Here is a 25,103-nt window from a genome sequence, read left to right as displayed (position 1 = left end):
AGATGAGATTCCATTCACTTATGGTATAAAAAAAACATTCTTTCCTACTCTAGTTCACTACCATAGGAGTCATTTTATAACACAGAGCTTTCTTAATCTTGTCTTCTGTAAGAATCTAAAGAAAGTCCCCAGTACCTATAAGATCAAGTTCTAACTTCTCAACTAGATTCTCAATATTGCCAAGTGAGTGGATACAGTGTACCTATTCCCAAATTCTTCTATTTCCACATATTGCCTGTACCCAAGATGGTGCCAATTACCACCCTTGACTCCCACACCCACCCCACATAAAATAGAGGTATACTCCTGCAAAGTATTAGCAACATTTATAGTACTTAAAGACCACTGAGTTAGGTACAGCACCAAGAGAGATCTGCCTATCTAAACCCTACCCAGTCTTTAAGTTTCAGCTCAGGTACTATCTCTTCCAAATACTTTCCTAACCTCCCCTCTCAATAACTCTAGCTACTCCTGATCTTTACAATTTAATTTAGTGACTTGGTATAGTGGAATATGCGTGTAATTCAAGCTACATAGGAGACTGAGGCAGGAGAATGGCAAGTTCAAGGCCAGTCTCAGCAATTTAGCAAGAGCCTGTCTGAACATAAAAAAATAAAAATGGGCCATGGGATTGTAGCTCAGTGGTAAAGCACCCTGGGTTCAATCCCCATACTGCAAAAAAGAATAATAATTTAGTGTCAGCTACACTCAAGACATTGATCTTGTCCTTGCTTTATTTTTAGAAGTTGAAGAAGTAAACAGGTAAAAATTGGAAGCTATTTAACAAAGTCCTGCTCTGAACAAATGTTTCTATAGCCCTTGATGATTCTCTATTACTATAGAAAATGGCAGGCCATTGGTTGAAGGGTTCCCCACTGTTTCTTCCTTTCAAGATGAAAATAACATCTATTGGAAAATCTTAAATGCACTTCACTCTTGACACATTTTCCATTTCTTTCTTTTTTTTTTTTTTCCTTTTGGTACTGGGGATCAAACCCAGGGGCATTTTACCACAAGGCTAAGTCCCCGGTTCTTTTTAATTTTATTGAGGCAGCATCTCACTAAGGTGGTGAGGCTGGCCTCAAACTTTTGATCCTCCTGCCTCAGCCTTCTAAATTACTGGGATTGCAGGCTTGCACCAGAATGCCCAGAACATTTTTCCATTTCTTGCAGAAACAGAGAATCTTAGGATATATAAGAGAGAAGGAACTTTGAGTCATTGATCGTACATTGTACATGAGAAAAACTGAGGTTTGCTTCTGTTTCCTGGGATTTCTGATGTCTTTCCCCTTAGAAAGCCACTTGAAGTAAATTAATTTAGTGCCAGATACACTCAAGATACTGATCTCTTCATTGCTTTTTCATGTATTGAGAGCTTTAAAAATGCTCCTGAGTTTTGACCCAGTAATTTGACTTCTGGGAAGCTGTATTGGGTAAATTTATGTAAAGATTCTTATGTAAAAATATCCATTGCAAGCTCACATACAATAATGTAAATAAATGGAAGAGAACCTTAAATATCTCCAAATTGGAGACTAGTTAGATACATCATTATGGTATACCTGACCTGATCTAATATTTCTAATGAAATATCATGTGACCATTTAACATGATATATTAGCATGCAATAATATGAAGCATATTGTTTCAATCTCACCTCAGAGCCATTTCGCCACTAGGGAAATTTGTGGTGAGAAAGGCAAAGAGTGTTATTACAGATAATTATGTGTAGGAAATTCCTACAAAAATTAAGTGAAGAAAACTGATAGGAGTGTGTGTGTGTGTGTGTGTGTGTGTGTGTGTGTGTGTGTATGTGTGTGCAGAATCATTTAAGAATGGGTCAGATGCAAAATGTCAAGGGTAAAATGTTTTCTCTTAGATGTGGAAGTTAGAGAGAAATAATGAATTTTAAAAAGGGAGCACCTCATGAAAACAGAAGGGATAACAGTGAATTAGAGGAAGGAGAGTGAGGGGGGAAGGAGGAGGGACAGAAAGGAGAGGAAGAGCAAAATGAAATCAACCAAATTATGTCATGTGTGTATATTAACATATCACAATGAATTCCATCTTTATGTATAACCATGATGAACCAATTTAAATTTATTTTAAAAATAAAAAAGAATGCATGGGTAGGGGAGAGTGGAATGATGTAGTTTAAACCAAATCATCTTATTTTTATGAGAATATGTTCATGATTTCGTGGTTTCTTTTGTAACTCTTATTTTGAAATAATTCAGACATAAAAATGTTGCAAAAAAATGTAGAACTTTTAACCGATTATACTGCCTATTATTTGCTATAATCAGTGTCATTTCATTCTGCATTTCCCTTGACTACTTCAAGGAACATCATGCAAAGTGATATTGAATGATGATCAATGGATTTAAACTCTCTTGTGCAGTTGAGTGACTTAAGAGAGGCAAATACATATTTTTCACTCACATCTTCACCCTAGTGAAAATGGAAAGTATTGATCTAATCCAGCTGCCAGTGGTTCTACAGAACTCCCCTGCACATTAGAGAGTAGAAGAAAGAGCTCCAACAATAAAAACACTACATGTCCATTGTCATAAAAATACATTATGCAAGTGAAAGTATCCAAATTTGAACATACATACTACATACTTTTTCAGTAAAATTAGAAGAGTCCTCTGATTATAGATATTTTAGGGGTGAAAGAGACACTTGGTTCATCCAGCATGTCCAATAGAACTTTCTGCAGTGATAAAATGTTCTACATCAATACAATCCAACACTGGCCATGAGTCACATGTCATTATTAAGTGTTTAGAATGTGCCTGGTGCAACTAAGGAACTGAACTTATTTTATGTCATTTTAATTCATTTAAACTTAAATAGCCACATATGGCTAGTGGCTAATGCACTAGACAATAAAGATCTGTATCTTTCTCCATTCTGAGTAGAAATTTTCTCTCCAGTACCCCTGATCTCTTTGCATCCTCTCTGATGACCACATCTATTCCTGATAGCTCCAATTACCATTTATAATTGTGGTACTCAGTTCTTGATGCATGTTAGATTCACTTGGGGAGCTAGTGTAAAATGCCATTATAAGAGGGACCGGTGACCCAGACATAGCTATTTTTTAAAAGCTCCTCTGGTGGTTCTAATGTGCAGCCAGGGTTGGGAACCTTGAATCTGTATAGATGACTCCCAATTCTGTATCTCCAGCTCTGAATGCTCAACTCTATATGCTGTCTAGATTTCTCCTCTTGGTGACCCAGCAAAACTTTCAAACACCAATATTTCCAAACATGATATGTTTATCTCTCAATTCTCTCTCCTAAATCCTTCAAATGGTAGTTTCTGGATGACTTTTGCTCTTTTGATATTTGTTTTCTGTATTTTTTCTACATACTTTGTCCCCCACCTCCTTCATTACTACCTTTTTTGCATTTAATTTGTGGTATAAGATTTTGATTCCCTTCTCATTTCCTTTTGTGTTTTACTTTTTAATTACTTTCTTAGGAGTTACCCTCAAAGCTACAATTGGTATCTTTGAGCTTCTTGGATGTGTAGATTTAAATATTTCATCAAATATTGGCAGTTTAGAGTCATTATTTCTTCAAATATACTTTGTGTCCTTTTCCTCTTTTTATATTGGGATTCCTATCATATATCTGTTAGTATGTTTGATGGAACCTTACAAATCTCTGAGGCATTGTTCATTGCTCTTCATTCTTTCTACTTTCTGCTCCATTGGTTCAGTATTTTTAATCAATATAGCTTCAAGTTCATTGATTCTTTGATATATCTTCAAGTTCATTGATTCTTTCATCAACCTGCTCAAATATCCTGCTTGACAAGTGGCAAACACTACTGGGGAAGGTACTCCAACTCTGAAAAAATTCCAGGGTTGGGGAGCAAAACAAAGATAACCCTCTAAACCAAACCCTCTTCATACAATAATTCAATATATATATATTGGCCAGTTGAAACATACAATCACAATTTCTTAAGGACAAGGTTCATATTGCTCTCTCAGGCACCAGCAATCTACTCTAGGAATGTGGACCATTCTCCCCAAGGCTGCATGGAAGCTACTGAATGGTAGACGGTAGCTGATTCAGTAAAAATGCCATAAAACTCCTACCAAATTTAGCAACTTCTTTCTTCAAGTACTACCCTAGTTATGGTAAGGTTTTTATTAAATTCCCGAGTCCAGAAATTTGATTATGGTGGCTTTTGCCAGTTTAATCAATGTTTTAGTGGAGGGATGGGTTTTGGAAATTCTCTACTGTGCCATTTTTGGTGACATTCTTTTAATCAAAATTTTCACAGAATGTTTTATACATTTAACCTCCCATTTAAATGTCAAGTTTTTTTGTCCAACTCTATATAAAACCTGAGTAAGATAGTTTTAAAAGTTTCTATCTTGATATAGGGAAATTATATTTTTCAGATTGAATCTATTTAGCAACATAATGTTTCCTTATCCTCTTTGGTCTTTATACCCTTCAATCACTTCTTTTATATGGGTGCTGTTTTTGTTCTTGTTAAATTTATTCCTAGGTACCTTAAGATATTGTCATTATTATGAATTATGTACTTTTCACTTTAATTTCTGAGTGGTGATGATTATTTCTGGAACAAACTTTTAAAAGTATTGATATTTGTAAAAATTTCCTTGCATTCTGTCACTTCACCAAAGTTTCCTGTTAGTTCTAACAGATTTTTGTAAAGTTACTCATATGTTTTATTATACATTATCTGCACATGAAGGTGATTTTGTATCTCTTTAAATATTTATAACATTTTTCTGTCATTAGTCAGAATCTTAAAGTTAAATAATAGGAGTGATGGTAGCATCCTTTTCTTGTTCTTGATTTTAATGGCAATGAGTCCAGTATTTCACAAGTTATTATAGCATTCATGATTGGTTTGAGGTAAGTCTTTTTATATAGGTAGTTTGCTTCTACTGTAATTTTACTTAGATTCTTAAAGTAAATGGATGCTGAATTATACCAAATTATTTTCATCAATTGATATAACCATGTTTTCCTTAAGATGTTGATTCATTCACTGAATTGTATCAATAATTTATTCTTATTTAATCATGATTACATTCTTAGAGTGAATTACACCTTGGCCACAATGTATTATTTGTTCAAACACATTACTGGTTTCAATTTGCTAATATTTTATTTATAATTTTGGGATTGTTTTCATGATTGAAATTGTTCTATAGTTTTTATTTGGGAATATTTTCATCAGCTTTTGGCATTAAGATATTCTAGCTCTATAGAATTAATTGGGGAGTGTTCATTCTTTTCTATGATCTGAAATATTTTCAATGTTAAGTAAATTGGCTGTAGGCTGGGCGCAGTGGTACACACCTAAAATCCCAGCAACTGGGAGAACTGAGGCAGGAGGATCATGAGTTCAAAGCCAACCTCAGCAACTTAGTGAGACTCTAAGCAACTCAGCAGGCACTGTCTCTAAATAAAATACAAAAAAGGGCTGGGGATGTGGCTCAGTAGTAAAGCACAATTGGGATTAATCCCTGGTACCAAAAAGCAAAAAAAGAAAAAAAATTGACTATATTTTAAAATTCTATATACAGCTTTAACACCATCTGAGCTGAATGACTTTTAATCAGTAGATATTTTAAACTATTTTAAATTCCTTTATGATTTATTTATCTGTTCAGGTTATTTATCTCTTGGTGGTTCAATTTTGATAATTTATATTTCAAAACACGATATCACTTAAGATGTCTTCAGCTTCTTTCAGTAAAAAAAAGACTCAAAGTGGATTAACAAAAACAGGTTATCATGTCACACAACTAGAAGACTAGAGGTTGAGCAGTTTGCAAATTGGTTAATTAAGTGGCTCAAAGACATAACCAAATACCCAACTTACACTATTCTCAGCATGTAGACTTAGTTTGGCTGCCTTCATATTTCCAAAATGTAGTGTCCCATGTAAATGACAACATTCGGGGGCAAAAAGAGAATGTTTCTTCTTTTATAGCTCTTTTTAATTCCAAAAAAATCCCATAGAAGCCCTATAGCACATCTCATTGGCTAGAACTGCATCAAAGTCCCAAATTCACTTTAATAGCTCACCAAAGCAATCAAATTATCAATATTAATTTAGCTTTATACTAATTAAGAATCTTTGCCTAAAGTGAATGAGGTTCTTCTTACCAGAACACATAGCTGTATGGTGGTGGTACTATGGAGTTGTGATTAAACATACAAACCAAAGAGGGCTGGGGATATAGCTCAGCTGGTAGAGTGCTTGCCTCACAAGCACAAGGCCCTGAGTTCAATCCCCAGCACCAAAAAAAAAAAAAGAGAGAAACATACAAACCAAAGAAAAGCTCTGCCAACACAGTAATCCCCCATCCCTATCTCCGTCACTATTTCTTATAATAATTTAATACATATTTATTGAAAGGCTACTATGTACCAGGTTCTTGGAATAGAGTAGTCAATATGACTAAAAAGGGTTTTGCTATTATGGAGCTTACATTTGGGTTGACAGAGCTAAATATTAAAATAATAAACAAAATATGGCCAATTCGAGTAATGATAAGTTCCTACAGAAAGTATCTTGAAGAAAATCAAGCCAGTATAATGAGATAGCGACATATGGAGGAGCTTGAAAGAGTAGTCTTGGAAGGCTTTTCTGAGACAATGACATTTGATCTGAAACACTTATATGATAAGAAAGAAACTGGAGACCTATGGAAGAGCAAACCACATATGCAAAGGCCCCGAGGTGGGCACATGCTTGACAGGTTTGAAGAATAGAAAGCTATCCAATGATCTCTTAAATACCATTGTGGTTTATATGCCCAGGCCTGAGCACATGCTACATCCACTGTCTAGAATGATCATCCCTACATAACTATTGAGCAAGCTCCTATCTACCCTTTAAGACAGATCAAATATCACTCATCTCCACAGGTAGAGTTGAACACTTCTTCCTTTGTACCCCTAGTATAGATTAGAACCCTTATAACACTGTAGAATATTTAATTGATTTACATTTTTTGAGGAAAAAAAAGAAGTTTTATTGCTTTGCTAGCAAAGGAGAAACACAGGACACTCTTGTCCCAGAGACTGTGATTCGCACATCTAGAGGAACAGAGGGTTTTTAAAGAAGTAATACAAAGGCTACGTTCCACATGTTCTCTGTCTGAGTTATAATAATTTATTTACATTTTTTGTCTCCCCCTCTGAACTTGAGTTTGTTGAAGGTAGGGCTATGTCATTTGACTAAATATATTATGTTCCCTACTACCAATCACTCTGGGTCTGACAAATGGTAGGTGCAGAACAAGTACTTATTGAATTAAAAGACTGAATATATACTATTGTTGATGCTACTCTAGGCTTTATGGAGCATACAGAATAATCTGCCTTCATTGAAGTAGTTAAGAATGTAAACTCTGGAATCAGAAGCTTGATTGCAAGTCCTCTCTACCACCTACTAGCTGCATGATCTTAAATAATTTATTTAACCTCTCTGTGCTTCAGGTTCCCTCTCTGTAAGTAGGAGATAATAGTGTTAACAGTCTTACAATGAGGATTAAGTTAAACACTATTTATGAAGGGCTTAGTACACATACCTGCATATAAGTGCTAAATATTAACTTATTTATGAACTGATCAAATTGTTGGATTGATAAAATTCATACACATGAAAAACAAAATTCTGGAAATACATCACTATGCAGGACTTTTTAAAATACCTGTAAGCAAAGGTGCTATAAAATCACGACCTCAACAGTGCATTGCTGAAAGAATATAGTATAACACAGTATACTATACTACACAGCACAGTATAACTTGTGCTGGCCTGACCATTTCTAGAGCACTGTTTATTTCTGAGGATCAAAGTATAATATAGCTATAAACAGACCATTAGGATACTACAAAATCTGGAAACTACCTAATATGAAGAACTATTGCAGAAACTAAAAATGCTAATTCTAGAGAAGGATCTATTTGGGCAAAGGAAAACATGATGGCCAACATCAAATTTTTCAAGGTTGTCATGTGGAAGAAGCGAGAACTTTGTTTGATGTTGCTCTAGAGAGCAGAAATAGGTCCAGAGAACAAAAGCTGTAGGAACATGACTTCAGATGAACGTTAAAATTCACACTCACAACACAGGTAAGGAAGTGATGAGTTTCCCCTGAGTGGAAATGTTCATTAACTGGACCACCATTAACAAGGATATTGTCAAGAGAACTTTTTCATTGGGCTGGGGATTATTCTAGATGACCTGTGAAATCCCTTGCAAGAGGTTCAAAATCAGGACCTTCCAGGGAAAGACTAGTGTTATTAAAGTTAGGAAGTTATCAAAGTGGTAATCTGAAAGAAGCCAAGACGTTCTGGAAATCAACACTCCACAGCCTTCCTCTGAACAGCCCAGCCCTGTGTCTGTGTACATGAAATCTGCACTATAGTTATGCTTTGGATTGGGCAAAGTCCCTGTTCAAATGTAACTTTTTTCCTAGACAAGTTATGTCTTTAAGCTATTCAAACATTACTTCCAGCATTTATCACAGTGTTTGGTATATAGTAAGGATCTTTTATTGAATGTATTAATTGTCAGCCATTCATACTTTAGATTGTACAGATTTGTCAGGTTCAATCTATCTGCCTTAGAATGACCCTGAAGAGATGGACAGTTGGACAGATGAGCATGGATTTACTGTGAGAAGTCACAAGCTTTCCCCATTTATGCTGTAATCCTTATGCCATACAGTATGAACTCTGTGTAGATACAAGGTCCCTGTGAAGGTACTAATTTTTTGGTAAGTTGCGAAGCGAGGCTTTCCTCTTCACAAAGTCCTGTGCTCGGCAGTGATCTGGGCCAGGATTTGGCAAGGCCACTTTGCACCCTGGCTTCCTGCCCAGTCCATCGATTTAGCTCTTTAAATCGCATCATTTAAGCCTAAAAATGTCACAGACACCATTAGACAAACTCCTCTGGCTAGCAGTGAAGGAAAGAACATGATAAGCCCTCTGAGACAGCCTGTTGGACCATTCTTAATCTTTCATGCTTGGGGGACTACACTGGTAATGGGGTTCGCTGACAGAATGGCAAGAAATACAGGCAGGTTTTGTTTTCATCAGTTAAGAATACATTTCAAGACTTGGCAGTAATGGCAGTTGAGTGTAGTCTGCCAAGTATGAAGGTAAAGGGTGATGAGAAGGAAACTTCTCAATAATACCTTCAGAGATGCCAGGAACTCTACCATTAGTTCCTTATTCCCAGAATTATGGCAAAGTAGGAATAATAGTAAGCATATGGAGAAGGAATTGATCTCAGAACCTGGAATGAGGCCAAAGCTATAAGGGTCATGTGACTCTATGGGGATGGGAAGAGAGCAGGGAATGAGGCAAGTCACTTGACATCTACATGAACTACATGTCAAGAGACAATATAGGGAACTGGATTTTTGCATCATTCTCAACACATAGTGTAGAGGTGGGCATGGCTACTTAAAAGAGATTCCCAAGGCTGAGTAGCAGGCCTCTCCTTTTCCCTCCATCCTTCTAGTCAGACATCTCTTTAATTCCAAGGTCACAATTTTCTTAATGATGAAAGCATATTAAGATACTAGTTGACTATTGGACTGAGGATATGACTCAGTGGTAGAAGTGCTTGCCTAGCATGTACAAGGACCTGGGTTCAATCCCTGGCACCACATATAAAAAGATATCACTAGCTGTTAGCCATATGATTTATTATTCCTTCTAGGGGTCATTTTGGAGATGTAGTACATTAAAGCAAAATAGTGACTCACTAATGGTACAATATCAGGCAAACCTCTGGAGATACTTTTTTCTACAAAGGAATTCAATGAAGCCTTTCACAACACAGCCCACTGGAAATTAAATAGACCAGATTAATCCAAATGCAAGTGATGAAAAGTACAACTAGACTTTGAGTTGACTATATACCATCCACTTATACTTATTTCAAACCTTAAATTACCATGATTTCACTGTTGTCTCTCTTCTACTTTAACCCATGTGCATAGTGAGAATCTAACACATAGAATTCAGTGAAAGATACTGCTTATTGCATTCATTATTATTACTATCAGATGCAGTAGTAGTATAGTGTTGCTCTAGTACCTGGCACAGTGCCTGGTGCATATTAACTATTCAAAATCATAATAATTATTTTTATATCTTTATTGCCCCATTTCCTGGCCATTATGCCTTGCACAAAAAAGAGCACTGTTGAGTTACTTCCCATTGTTGTCACTTTTCCATGGGAAAAATTTTTCTTTGTTTTCCCCAATGCTGTGCCTTACTAGTATAGTCTTGAATCTTCCCGTAACAATAAATGCTTAGTCAGCACTATCAGTGACACCATCAGATAAACCATCCAGCCTTTTCTTCTGTGGCAAATGGGCAACAAGTGTTTAGGACCATGTTTTTCAGATGGGAAAACTGAGGAATTTTAGCTCACTTCTAACCCTTGTATCTTATTATAGCCTGAAAAATAGAGGCCTGCTCTCCACCCCATCCCTGACCATCTCCCTACAGCCATGATCAATCTCACCAGTTTTATTCTTACACTCTGTGGGGTTTGGATTGCCCTCATATTTTCATATTTATTCCCTCCTCCAGGAATTACCTCAAGAACTACCACTTCTGTGAAATCTCTAAGAATTGTAGGCCTCATTGAGCCTGTTCTGAAATCACAAAGCATCAAATCATTGCCATCTAATTTAGCACTTGACTGTGCCAACCCCCTTCAACTAGATTTTTTTTGCTTATTAAATATCCATTAATTGAGTATCATTTGTGTAGCAGACCCTGTGTGAATGCTTGGGAATGTACAAATCAAAGTATTCCTACCTTCATATTAAAGCCAACCAGGTACCCCTACCCAAAAGACCCTTACCATAATTAAGCTTCTCTTCTTGTCAGAAAGATTTTTACAAAAAGTATCAACAGAATGTCAGCAGGGTTTCTGCAGAGGGCATTGGGGTTTGAACCTTCCTCTTTCTTGTAATTGCCAGGTTTGCAGACGAAGGTGTGATAGAGTTAGAGTCTGCGATCAAACTTGTGCAAAAAGGTATCTGTTTTCTTGGTTAAAACTGGTAAAACCTTGTCTAGCCTAAAAATATGGGACAAAGAGTAATTGTTACATACCCACCCACTGCCATGTAACCACACCACTGAAAATAAATCTAAAAGAATTTACAGACGTGGGGTCCAGAGATTTTTTAGCCATCAGCAACTCTAGATCGATGCAGCTTATAAACTTGCTTCCCGAAAATTCCTCAGGTGTCCAACCTCATCTGTCCTACATCAGTATGGCTAAAACATAGGGTGTGATGGAGAAAGATACAGAAATATCAATGGAAGGTTGGTTCATTCTTTCTTCAAATAGATATCAAGTGTGTATGGTATGCCAGGCACTGGATAAGGTGCAGGTGCTAGAAAAGTGGGACAGATGCAATTTTTGCACTTGAGTTTCAAAGTTAGTTGGACAGGACAGATAATTGTCCAGCAAGACAAAGGATATAAAGAGAAAATGTGGTAAGCATTAAAAAGGTAGGAATAGGACAGGGTACACTGGAGAGAAGAATATGAAGGAACTATTTTAGATAGAGTGGTTAGTAGGGGCCGTTCTAAGGAACTGGTACTTTGTTGAGGCCTGAAAGATGAAAAGAGATGGAGAAGAGTGTACTAGGATGTGATCAAAGATCTTGATGTAAGAAAAATCTTAGCATGTTGGAAGATTTAAGCCAGGCATGGTGGCACATACCTGTAATCACAGAGACTTGGAGGGACTGAGGCAGGAGGATCACAAGTTCAAGGTCAGCCTCAGAAATTTAGCAAGACCTTGTCTCAAAAGAAAAATAAAAAAGACTGGGGGTGTAGCTCAGTGGTAGAGACACTTGTGTGTCATGTGCAAAGCCCTGGGTTAAATCTCCAGTATTATGAAAAAGAAAAAATGAGTTCCATAAGGCTAAAGAAAAGTGACTCGGGGTGAGAGAGTTGCTTAAGAAGACACTGGAGAAGTAAAAACCTTGGAGAGCCAATGCCTTGCAGACATTATAAGGAATATTAATTTCATCACAAAGGGAGCAGAAAACTAACCAACGAGCAAAGAAATGGGATTGGGTTTGTTTTACATGGATAATTTGGGAGTAAGATGGAAGGTGGACTGGAAGGGGAGAAATGCAGTCAGGATAATCAATCAATTCCAAGGTCATAGCAATGGTGCAGTTGAGAGATGATGAAAACAGGTACCTGTTCTTTCATGTCCCTCCTCCCCTGCCACATTTATTAGCATAGTGCTAGGCACACTGGGAGCTCTAAGAGATCAAGTAAACAAATAGAAGCTGAATTGAGTTGAGTATCTCTTCAGGTGGTCACACCATCTCTTCTCCCTTCTCCCTTTTGGTTTACAACATAGAGATGGAGGCCGTCTACAATTCATATTATTAAAGTCATTTGCTGTTTAGTGTTCAGTGCTTACTCAGAGTGCTGTTTTGCTGCTTTCCTTTAGCTACTGCTTCACTACTTGAAGGTAGTGAAAGAACCAGTGTTTCTCAAGAGAGCCAAAGAGCACCCTGCTCTCCTGAGATCTGGATACAAAGAGAAATTAGTCATTTGGCCCTGTTTGGGGCAAGAGGCACCTCTCATCCACAAAGCTAACTTCCCAGAAGATCACAAGGACATGATTACAAATTGCACTTGATATAATATATGCTTCTTCCTCTGCCAAGGCAAGGATATAATTACCTGAAAGAGTGAGGTAAATGTTTGTAGAAGCTCCATGTCTTCATTTTCTCTTACGTCCAAGAGATGAGACAAGGGGCTCTTTATCACATTTCCATTTCCTTTTGCTGGCAAAATAGTTCTATAATGAAAAACACTGAAATAGGTCCATTCTAGCTCGGCCTCCAGAGGAGCTTGGAGGACTCAGAGATGGGAAGAAAAGGGGAGCCAATCGTCTAATGAATCTGAGCCTCATGTACTCCCCTGAGATCATCATTTCCATCTTACAGGGCTAGTACAAGGAGTCAATAAGGAATGTGAGTAAATTTGATTCGTAAATTACAAGGCAAAAACTCTATCCTGTGATTCATTCTATGCAAATGAAGGCAAAGACTGTTTTTTTTTTGTCTTGGTCTCCCAGATAAAGTTTAAACACATTGTAGGAGCTCAGTAAATAGGTTTTTACTTAAAAATCAATTCCATTAAGTATAATCTGGCCTTAGATCTTGGTACAAATAAAACAGACCATTCACTTCTCAGAATTAAATCAAACAGATTCTCAGATCTGTTACGTCTTGGTTTGGACTGGTAGAGGAAAAAAAATCATGGATGGACAGAGGGAGTGCATACTTATCTTTTGCAGATGGCTTTGGCTGATTGAAGTCAATACCTCTTCCCCAGTGAGCAGGAACAAGGGACAGGATTGCAGTTAGCACTAAAACAGCATTTCAATCTAGGATGTGCATCTGGGACATTTGCAAATGTAATCTTGAAAATTAGTACAAACCCACAGACCAGGAGCTCAAAAGGAAACTGGCCAAAGATGAGCACCAACTTTACATCATCAACCAGCAGTGTTACTATGAGTATTTTCAGGCAGCAAAAAGGCAGGAAGGAAAGAAGGAAGCAATTTCTACCATGTTTTTGGAAGTTGCCAGTTGCTTTGATAATATACATCTCTTGTAACTCTCACAATAGCTTTATGAGGTAGGAATTATTCTCTCACATAGGAACTGGCACACAATAAGCAGTCACTAAATGATAACTGCTAGTGATAGTATTAACATGAATAACCTTAGTAATAATAAGTGAAGCACAGAGGGCTTGAGTAACTTAGCCAAGGTCTCAGAGCTGACAAGTGATAGAACAAGTGTTTGAGTTCAGGTCTTCATGACCTAAAGCCTGAGCTTTTTCTGCTATACCCCTTGGCAAGAGGGAAAAGATGGTGTCATTAAAACACTTTGGGATTTTTCCAACCCCTTAGCAAGGCTACCCTTTGTAACTGGTCACCTGAGACCTTCAAGTAACTAAGAATGTCTTTGGTCTTCCTCTCTCTCCTCACTCAGCTTTCTAAATTGCTATGAACCATGGCCCAGCTATACTACAAGAAGGTCAATTACTCACCATACAGAGACCGCATCCCCCTGCAAATCGTGAGGGCTGAGACAGAGCTCTCTGCAGAAGAGAAAGCCTTCCTTAATGCTGTGGAGAAGGGGGACTATGCCACTGTGAAGCAGGCCCTTCAAGAGGCTGAGATCTACTACAATGTCAACATCAACTGCATGGATCCTCTGGGCCGGAGTGCCCTGCTCATTGCTATTGAAAATGAGAACCTGGAGATCATGGAGCTACTGCTGAACCACAGCGTGTATGTGGGTGATGCATTACTCTATGCCATCCGCAAGGAAGTAGTGGGTGCTGTGGAGCTTCTGCTCAGCTACAGGAAGCCCAGTGGAGAGAAACAGGTAAGAGAATTCCCTACAGGCTGGGATATAGCCAGGAGCAGCAGTGAACCAGAGTCCTTCCTTGAAACTAAGGAAGGTTAGATAGTCTGGAGTCTAGACTAGGTTAGATAGTCTGGAAGCCCTATCTCAGGAATTGCATCAGTGATCTCAGGTGGTGTCCTAGAGCTATGCTGAGTTTTGCTCATTTGCCTTTTCCTTTTTAGTATTTGCCCATATACATTCAATACATAACACTCAAAGTTGTGCTCTTGAATTCCAGAATATGCAAGTTCTTTCTACTTTCCCTACCTCCTGCTTCTTTTTCTGTTCTTCCTCTACTCAATAGTTACATTATAGAAAATGAGAGACTAAACACAGACCTCAACTTTCTCATTCCCACCCGCCTCTCTTTTGCATACAAGACAGGAAACTTTAAACCTGGATGCCATAGGAGAGATGCAGATGGATCTAAGGCCTCCCATATTTTCCCCGTACCTGTTTTTGTGACTGTATTCCACTCATAGATGTTTGGTTTTTGCCTCTGTGATTATCACATGCTTCAAAGCACCTAGATTTGATATTCATCGTCATCTTTGATTCCTCCCTCTACCTTGCCTTCATATCAAATTCCTAAATCCTGTGCTTTCTTCCTTCCCATACATATTTTCTTTTCTCTCTATCCCAGCTTCCATTACTATGACTCTGTTTCCATCATTTCTCCTTTATGAGTGATTCTTAGTGTATAATCCCTAGACCAGCAGCATCAACACTAACTGGGAACTTATTTTAAAATGAAAATTACTAACAGATCTAAAAACCACAGACTCTGGGGTTGGGCTCAGCAAGCTATAACTTAATAAGCCCTCCAGGGGATTTTGATGCATGCTAAGGTTTGAGATCCATTGTCCTGGACTAACAAAAAATCTCTAGCTGGCCTCCCTGCATTTTCCCTTCTTTCAAGCCATCCTGAAAAATGAGTTTGGTTTATTTGTGCTAAAATAATATAATGATTCTATCATTCCTGTCCATCCTTTCAGTAAGTATAATGTCTCTTTGTATTATATAATACTTTCTGTTGCTATGACAAAACACCTGAGGATTTGTAATTTATAAAGAAAAGAAGTATGGCCAAACATGGTGGCACACATCTGTAATCCCAGTGACTCCATAGACTGAGGCAGGAGGATCACAAGTTCAAAGCCAGGCTCAGTAACTTAGCAAGGCACTAAGAAACTTAGCAAGACCCTGTCTCAAAATAAAAAAATAGAAGGGGCTGGGGAGGTTGCTTAGTGGTTAAGTGTCTCTGGGTTCAATCCCTAATACCCCCCCAAAAAGTGTGTATAACTTATATTTTTAGAGGCTGAAAGTCAAAGATCAGATGGTGCCATCTGTTCAGCCTCTGATGAGAGTCCCCTGGGCTATATCACATTATGGTAGAAAAAAATGGAAAGGCAACCAGCCACAGGCGGAAAGGGAAAAATAAGGATATATAGTGGCCTCACTTTATAAGAACCTATTCTCATAAGCACTAACTCTGCAGGACCAGCATTAATTCCTTTCCAGAGCAGTGTTCCCAATGACCTAATTACTTTGTACTTTGCACCTCTTAAAGGTTCCACTATCTCAACATAACCACACTGAGAACCAAAACTGCAACACATGAACCCTTTGGGGACAAACCACATCCATACCATAGCATTCCTTATTGGAAGAAAAACCAACCCATAAAGTCTAGCACTCAATACCCTTCATGTAATTGTCTTTTCTAGTCTTGTCTTCCCCTAGTCCCTTCTAAACACCCCTCAAGTCAGATAAGTCTCTTTACTGTCTGTCTTCTCTAGGAGCATAGCATTGGACACATAGCAGGGGCAAATAAAATACCAAATCATCAGAAATAGAATACCTCAATACATTCTACAAAATAGAGATAGTATAAATCAAAACCAAAATTTCCATGTACTTGGAAAATATTTATAATGAAAGCATTCAACATCAAATCTTATGGGATATGGCCATAAGAAGGAGCAGAGAGGTGTATGTTACCTACTCAGTCCATTTCACCATCCCCATCAAAACAGGTATTTTTCGTGTGTTCCCTTTCCCCAAGGACATGCTAAGTGCCCGAGTGGTTTAATGTGTTAATATACTCAAAGACTCCCAGCGACCTTGCTCCATGAAGACCTTTTCTGTCTCCAGTAACCCATAGCCCATTGGCTCTTCCCTTCAGTTGATACCAATCACATGCCATTTTGTACCATTGGTTAGCTTCACTTGTGGAAATGTCTATTCTCTGTAACTGGATTGTTTCTTAAATGTGAAGCATACAACTGTCTCCATGCTTATCCCATACTACCTAAACAAGTGCCTAGTAGATAATTGGTGATACATATTTATTTGCTGAGGGACATGAAGGAGTCCTTCATGAAGGATACATGAAGTGTATCACCTAGGAAAGCACATGGCTTGCTATTAAACAAGACCTTTTCAGCTTTCATATTCAATCTCATCTAGCCTCCTAACTGTTTTGAAGAATAGAACATAGGGAAGTTTCCATGAGTGGTGAGGTTTGGGAAACCTAGCTATGTTGACATTAGCTGAGTTTTTTAAATAGGCCAAGTTCTTATTCAATGGGCCCACTTCCCCCATCATTCCTGAGTACTCTAGCAAATGCTAAAGTTCTGCCAGTCAGGATGAAAGTCACCAGGTAAACTTACACTCAAGTGCAGTCTTTGCTTCCCCTGGGCAAAGGCAGAACTTTAACCGAACAGGAATGAACCACTCCGTGTGGAAAGTCAGGCGTATGGGTGAAGCTATATGGGGCAAGCTGTATTTTGCCAGGACCCTTTCAGATACAAGCAATATAAGACATTCTTCATCCACATTCTGATATAATACTGTATATACAAGTTCACAAAGCCATCAGGTCCATTCCAAAGTCTCGGCAGCAGCCTTCTCCTCCCCTTCTCTTTACTCCAATCCCTACCAGCAGCCTGTGCTACATTTCATTTTCTTCCACTACTCTGACAATCACCATGATAAGTCATACACCAGTAACTATAACAACAGGCTGCCACAGTACTAGAGCTCTGTCTTTCTGGGAGATAGAAACAAGGTTGTTTACCTGGGAGCAATCATGGCCCTGAGCAAACAGGCCTCCTAAAGGACCTTGCATTCATTTGGATGGTCCACTCACAGCAAGTACTCAAGTCTTATACACACTCAATCCAGACCACTGTCCCTGTCTCTCCAGGAGATTGAGCACAAGTGATCTCCCCCAATTTGGGGAAAATAAACCAATCCCCTCCTTGTCATTACTGGGCAAGAACTTGAACTCTAGCCTGGCGGTAAGACTTCCTCTGTCTCTCTAGTCTATCAAAACTACTCTCAGATGAAGATCACAGCCAGAGCATAAATGACTGACATGACTTTCAAGTATCAGACCATATGAAGACATGCATTTTTAATAGAGACCAAATATTAAATAAGTAAAAATAGTGAGAAACTCTATCAGGTAGAATTTTCTGCTCCAGAGGGATGGGTGTGTGTGTGTGTGTGTGTGTGTGTTACTTTATGGTCCTCTAGTTGCTCCAGAAATCTGACCCTTTGGGCCTACTACCTAATCACCATGGTCTATTCCTTTAGGGGTAGATTTTGGTAACCTAGTGGATTTGTGATTCCTTGAGGTAAACACTCTTGGTCTTAGAATTCAAACTCTATGGACAACAGGAGGTCTAATGCCAGCCTATTTCTAGTCAGCAGGGAGACTATCTGTGCATGCTCAAAACCAGTTCAGAATCCATTGTCATACATATGTTAAAGTTGAAAAAATGCAGATTCCTGAGCTTCCTTGCATACGTACAGAATAAGAATCTGGGATTTAGACCTTAAATCAGCATTCAACAAGCTTATCTCTACCTCTCTGTATTTCCTAGGGCTTTTGTACCAAATAACCATAAAGTGGATGACTTAAACAAAATAAATATATTATCTCTCAAAGCAGGGGACCAGAAGTCTGAAATGAAGGTGTCAGTAGGGTTGGTTCCTTCTAGAGGGAGAATCAATTCCATGCCTTTCTGCTAGCTTCTGGTGGTTGCCAGCAGTATCTGGCATTCCTTACCTTATAATAGCCATCACTGTAGTCTCACTGTAGTCTCTCCATTGTTACAGAGTTCTTATCTATGTCTTCTGTTTCTGCATCCAAATATTCCTCTCCTTTTTCTTATAAAGATACCTGTCATTTGATTTATGGCCCATCCTAATCTGAATGATCTCATCTTCACGTGATTACATCTGCAAAGACCATTTTTCCAAATAAGGTCACTCTCAAAGCAGGAGTAAAGACTTGAATCGATCTTCAGAGTGGACAGGATTTAAATCCACTATACTGTTTATGAGAACTACTTGCCTAAACAAGTGTTCTACAAATATTTTCAGCAGCAGTCTTTCTTTAAATGAAATCCCACTGAGATGCAAAACAGACAGACCCAAAGAGAGCTACCCTAGTTTAAGTGCATGTTGAGTGTTGCGGCCCCCAAAATCCCACTTGTTCTGTCTGTCTGTCTGTCTGTCTCTCTCTCTCTCTCTCTCTCTCTCACACACACACAACTCTCTCTCTCTCTCTCTCTCTCTCTCTCTCTCTCTCTCTCTCTCTGTCTCTCATATCTCCTTGGCCCCTGAGGAGCAAGCATAACTTGAAACTCACTGGCCTGGAAGACAAGAACAGACGCTAATTCAGAGTTTGTGCTGTTAGCCAGCTTATAACTAGCAGGGTGACCTTGGACAAGTCACAAGCTTTCTACAGCTCGTTTCATTCTCTGTAAAATGAAGCTAATAATACCTAATCCGTACTGCCTGCTGTGAAGAAGAAATAAGATTAAGATATGTCAAAGTCTTTGGAAAAAAAGTTTTTGAAAATGTTAGATGGAGGTCAATGACTACTATTCCTAGCTTTATTCCTTCAGTTTGACTTAGCCTGTCACATTGTGTGGAGAGATCAGCCAGGAAGTAGAATTCATCACAAGGTACTACCAGTACAATGTGAGGGAGCAGCTAGATAGTGAGCTGGCCCAGTTCACAGATTATCTCCTCCTGCCTGGCCTATGATGGCAATATTCTTTCTTCTGCTACCAGGCAAGCTGCATGACCTCAAAGTCATCCTTACTTTTTCACTAGAGTCTAAGGATTTTAAACAACAGGGAGGTAGAGATTCTGGTCTCTGCATTAACAGCCCACCCAAGTAATTTTCTTTCTTGGTCACTTGCATCAATGCAAGCAGGCGGAAAGAGGCTAAGCCAACCTTCTCCCCATGGCCCGCGCCTCTGGGCTCTGCCATAATTACTCATTTGTCTGTGGCAGATGGCTCCAAATTAAAATTGGTCTCACAGATGAGCTAGAGAGATTAAATCTCAACAACATTGGTAAGTGTTTGTGTTGAGATTATAGAAAATCAGCAACAGGACACTTCATTTACTCCTGCTTCTATCTAGTTCTTAGTCTCAGGGTGAGATTGCACAGTGTGGAGGGGGACATTAGAACCTGGAGAAAGTGACTGGAGCACAGAAAGAAGACTTAAAGAGTCTAGTTGAGAGATCTTAAGCATTCAACATGAGAACAGAAAGTAAAGGAGAGATTTACAAAATTCCTCCTGCTGTTTATAAGCAGCCTGCTGTGGTAGAAAGATCATTGCCTTTGAGTTCAGTCTCCTATTAGATGTGTTTCCTTGGACAAGTCACTTAATCTCTCTAAACCTCAGTTTCTTCCTCTGTAACTAGAAACAATACTGGAGTCTACTTCACAGAGTTATAGTAAGAATTAAATGAAATAAGGCACGTATATCAAACTAGAACAGTCCCTGGTATGTTGGTAATATTTACAACAAAGTGGAAAATAAATAAAATAGCTACAAGTTGTGTCTATCCAGAATGATGCACCAAAAGAAGATAAGAGTTTTAGCGGATGATTAATCCTATTCAGTTTTGTTCAATTTTCTAAGTATTTTTCACTGTTAATCATATGTCCACGATAAAATTGAAAGATACTTAGTAACCTCAAGAAATTTATAGAATTTATGGAGACAACAGACATGCACATGCTGTCCAGCCAGAACAGCCCTCTAGGAGATGGTTATATTCATCTCTTGGGGGAAAAATATAGTTATTTAAACTTGATATCAAGCAGACAAAGGGAGTTGTCAGCACAATACATTGCAAGGAAGAAACCATGAACTAACCTCAAAAGCAATTCACTAAATGAAAACACATAAGTGCTTTTAGCCATTCCCCTGCCTCCCTTCAGCATTACCAATGCAGGGCTTCCTTCGCTTAGCCTCATGCTTGTGACTGTATTTAACCCTAACCCACATACACATGTTCAGTTAAGAAATGTCCCATTCTCCTCTGTCCCTGGGTATGTATGTGTCATCTGTATGATAGCATCACCTGCTCCTCACTTCACATGTACATTTGTCTACTGTAGCCATTTTGTCTCCTTCTTACCTCTGATCCCTCAATTATTATTTTTTTTCAGCATATGGCACTTGTCACAGTAAGCTATTGGATTTGAATAATGAAACGGTGCAAAACTCAGATCCATCTTTCCATCTCCAGCTTCCCCAAAAAAATACTACCCAATCGCACCACATCAAACATTATCTGGTACTGATTCCTTTCCTCATGCTAACAAAAAACATGGAACAGTAATGCAACAGTACAAAAAAATGTATGTCACATCATCCAAATGTGTGATATGGACAATAAAAGAGGTTACTGTGAACATCAGTACACAGGGAGGTTTCAAGGGAAGAACATTTCAGAAAAGAAATAGGCTTTAAACTGAAAAGAAAAGGATGGCAAACTGGTGAGAAGGAAGCAAATGCACAATGATGTGGAGAGTAGAAATGATGGTGGGTTGTCCACACTGGGTGTTAGAGTGAAGGGTTGGTGATGAAAGGCATGCTTTGAGCTTATGGTACCCTCATGAGATTAGCCACTGGAGGAAGGACCTGGATACCTCACTCATAGGACACTGGGCCATGTGGGTCTTTGATTCTGATCACAAACAGTAGGTGTTAGATTCAAGTGCTCACCTGCTTTCTTTCTTTTTCCCTCTCTCTGATCTTAGTTGAAATAGAAAGATGAGTCTATGGCCACTGATTGAACAACTCCTTAGTTGGGACCTTAGTGAACAATCACTACCATTCCAGCAGGTTGTTAATGGCCCCCTGACTGGCAGTCAATGCAGAGAGAGCTGAAGTTGGGTGAAAGAAGCCAGACCCATTCATCACCAGGGACCTGATTGGTCAGTGTTGCCCTTCAGCAAATATTTGTGAGGAGCTGACAATATTGGTCTTTGACTCTCTCCTCTTTTGTCTATCCTCTTCTCCAAATGACATTCCCTCCTCTTCTCTGACCCCCTACATACATGTCTAATGTTTGTATCCCATGTCTTACCAGCTTCATTTTTTTAAAGTGGATTTTTTATAATAGCTTTATTTTATTTACTTTTGTATGTGATGCTGAGGATCGAACCCAGTATCTAGGCAAGTGCTCCACCACTGAGCCACAATCTTAGCCCTTACCAGCTTAATTGATATAAAATTGTTATGCAAAAATATTGCATACATTTAATGTGTATAGTTTGATAATTTGGATACATGTATACACCTATGCACTACAGAGTAATAAACATATCCATCACCTTCAAGTTTTCTAAGGCCTCTTTGTTTTGTCTGTGTCCCATTTTTATTTCATTACTCAGCAATTCTCTAGGTTTCCATGATACCATACTAATCTAGGTATCCTCCTTCCTCCTTTACCACTGTGGGCTTTTTTTGTCAGAATCCTTATCTTTTTTTCCAATAGATACTGGTGCTGCCCAAGGTTCTGTCACTTCTACCTTTGTATCACAATAACTCTCATGTTTCACAATTTATTTTTCAACTTTCAGTTAGATATACCCATCTAGATGTATAAATATTAAAAATTCATGATGTCTAACAGTAATAACAATAGCGAATACTAATGGAGCGTTCACTATGTGCCCATCCCCATTCTAAGTACATAACTTGCATTATCTTATTCAATACAACCATCCTGTCATGCAAGAAGATAATACTATTATATTTTTACAAATGGGGATATGAAGACACAAAGAAGTCGAATAACTTGCACAAGCTCACATAAGCTAGCAAGAGTACCTACTGAAGCTCGGCGTGGTGGTGCACACCTATAATCCCAGCAGCTCGGGAGGCTGAGGCAGGAAGATCATGAGTTCAAATCCAGCCTCAGCAACTTAATGAGACCCTGTCTCTAAATAAAACATTAAAAAGGCTGGGTATGTGGCTTAGTGGCAAAACACTGCTGGATTCAGTCCCCAGTATCAATTAAAAAAAAAAAAACAACAGAACCTACTGTTATCCAAGCTTAGGAAGTATGGTAGTAGTCTGTGATCTGAATCCTTGTTCTAGCCTCATTTCACACTCCTTGCCCTCCTCCTCATCGAGTGGATCTTCTCTCAGGTAGTGGCACCATTATCCTTTCAGTTACCTAGATTTTAAACCAAGGAGTTGTCTTCTTCTCCACCCGCTCCTCAGTGTCCCACATCCAGTTGGTTACAAGTGCTTCTACATAACTTTGTTGAGGTGAGGAGGGAAACATGTAAACAATCAATGGCAATATAAATGCTGTTAAAGATAAGAGGAAAGTGCTGTCTATGTGGGAGCATAGGTATCTTTTTCCTGTCACCAAAATTGCCTCTTATTTCCTACAGAGGAAATTTCAAAATACAGGTACTGGATTGATAGTTTGAGGAAAGATGGCTGGCTAATGGCCCTTCAAATTATTCTGCACTGTCTCTGATAACTCTAGTCCTATACTTGAAAGGAAATTGAGGCCAACAGGCAAGATATATTAAGAAAAGGAGTTTCTTCTCCTATCAGCAGGAAGTTTCTGGAGTCATAAGAAGAGTCACCTTAGCAAGGGCCATCCTGAGTTCAGGGACCTGCTGATAAACCCAAACATTTTGTTGCCTCTGGCAGGGTTAAGCGACTCCAATCCACAGATACTTCTCTGTTCTAAGACAGAAGTAGAGCAGAGGGAACAGCACATGATTAGAAGGAACTTGATTGAAGAAAGGTTTCCTGTTTCACCTCACTTTCAGAAGATTGTTGTTGCCTGTTCATTAGTGTAGGAGGGCTGTGAGCCCAATAAGAAAAAAAACACTGAAAGAACCCTCCTAAGAGCCAAATGAGAGAAAGAAGAGGAAGCCAGTTCCAGTGACAGTTCACCTCTGAGACTACCACTTTTCTCTCTCTCCCCCCAGGAAAGAGAGGTAATGACCTGTAACAATCACTTCTGACGCTCAAGAGCAAAATTTCTAAATCCCCCTTGGCTCTTCCTTGACAGCTCATGGTGATCTGCTGTTTTCAGCCACCATCAGCTTCATTATGTACTGTGGATAGAACTTTGGAGCTAAAAACGACTAATAGAGATGCTCCAGTCCATCCCCTTCTCATTAAAAAGGCTTTACACTCAAACCACCAGGAAGATATTATCTCTCCACCTCCCAATGTGCTTGCACAGGAAAGGGCTTCAGTCCCACTGAGATAACCAGTGCTTAGAATAATCTGGGCTTTGTCCATCCAAGCAAAATGAAGATGTGTCACATCCAAACAAACAAACAATTTTTCCCTCCACCCTCTAATTTCTTAACTCTTGATATGAGAAGTGAAGTTACTCAAGTATCAGGGTCCTATATCACCATCACCTTTATGCACATTCATTTGCAAATAAGCAATTTTTGGAGCTTTTGACATAAAAGCAATACATGTTAATTGTAAGAATTAAAACAATATAAAAGCACATAAAGGAGAACATCTCCTGTTTCCCACTCTCAAAACTAACTTCCTAGAAGTCATCACTATAAACAATTTTTGTGGGTCCTCCTAGGTATTTTATGCATATTCAGACCAACACACACAAGACTTTTTTATGACGAATGTTCTGCAATGTATTCTTTTCTCCTAAAAATGCATTGTGGTTATCTTTCCCCATGGGGATGTTTCTCTATACTGCACTGTTTTTAACAGCAATATTGTATCATACAAATGTGCCATATATATTTAACGGATCCTTTATTAAATCAGCATTTCAGTTGTTTCAAGGTTGGTTGTTTTATTGTTGTTCTTTTCCTTTTCTGAACAACATCATAACAAATATCCTTGTATACATGTCTTTCAACACCTGTGTAATTGTTATCCCTAAATCCCCAGTAATGGAATTATGGAATCATAGGGTACATACATTTTTTAATTTGGATATAAATTGCTAAGCTGACCTCCAACTAGCAGTATGTTAGAGTGCCTGTTTCTCACATCTTTGAAATCAGTTTGAAAAAAGATTTTTTTAAATCTTCGTCAATCTGACAGGCGAAGATATGCTCATTATTGTTTTACATTTGAATTGTTATTATAAGAGTCATTTAAATCTTTTAATATGGTAAGCCATGTGTTATTCTTCTGTGCGAAACTGCTCATATTTTAATTCATTTTTCCACTAGAGTCTTCGTATTTTCTTACTGATTTGTCTAAACTCTTTGTATATTAAACTCATTAACAATTTATTCACTTTTTTAAATTGCTTACTCTGATTTA

The 25,103-nt window shown here is 38.4% G+C and overlaps 1 protein-coding gene across 1 annotated transcript in view; it reads left to right on the top strand.

Moving 5' to 3' along the window:
- Positions 1–25,103, top strand: part of Trpc5 (transient receptor potential cation channel subfamily C member 5) — a 272,621-nt gene that overhangs the window by 114,193 nt on the left and 133,325 nt on the right. Inside the window, exon 4 of the mRNA XM_047536079.1 lies at positions 14,078–14,476. Coding sequence (XP_047392035.1) covers positions 14,099–14,476 — 378 coding nt within the window. The 5' untranslated portion in view covers positions 14,078–14,098. The remainder of the gene's footprint in view (positions 1–14,077; positions 14,477–25,103) is intronic.

The sequence above is a fragment of the Sciurus carolinensis genome, chromosome X (genome assembly GCF_902686445.1).
Source record: "Sciurus carolinensis chromosome X, mSciCar1.2, whole genome shotgun sequence".
Taxonomy (NCBI): domain Eukaryota; kingdom Metazoa; phylum Chordata; class Mammalia; order Rodentia; family Sciuridae; genus Sciurus; species Sciurus carolinensis.
This window is presented reverse-complemented; position numbering and strand designations above follow the sequence as displayed.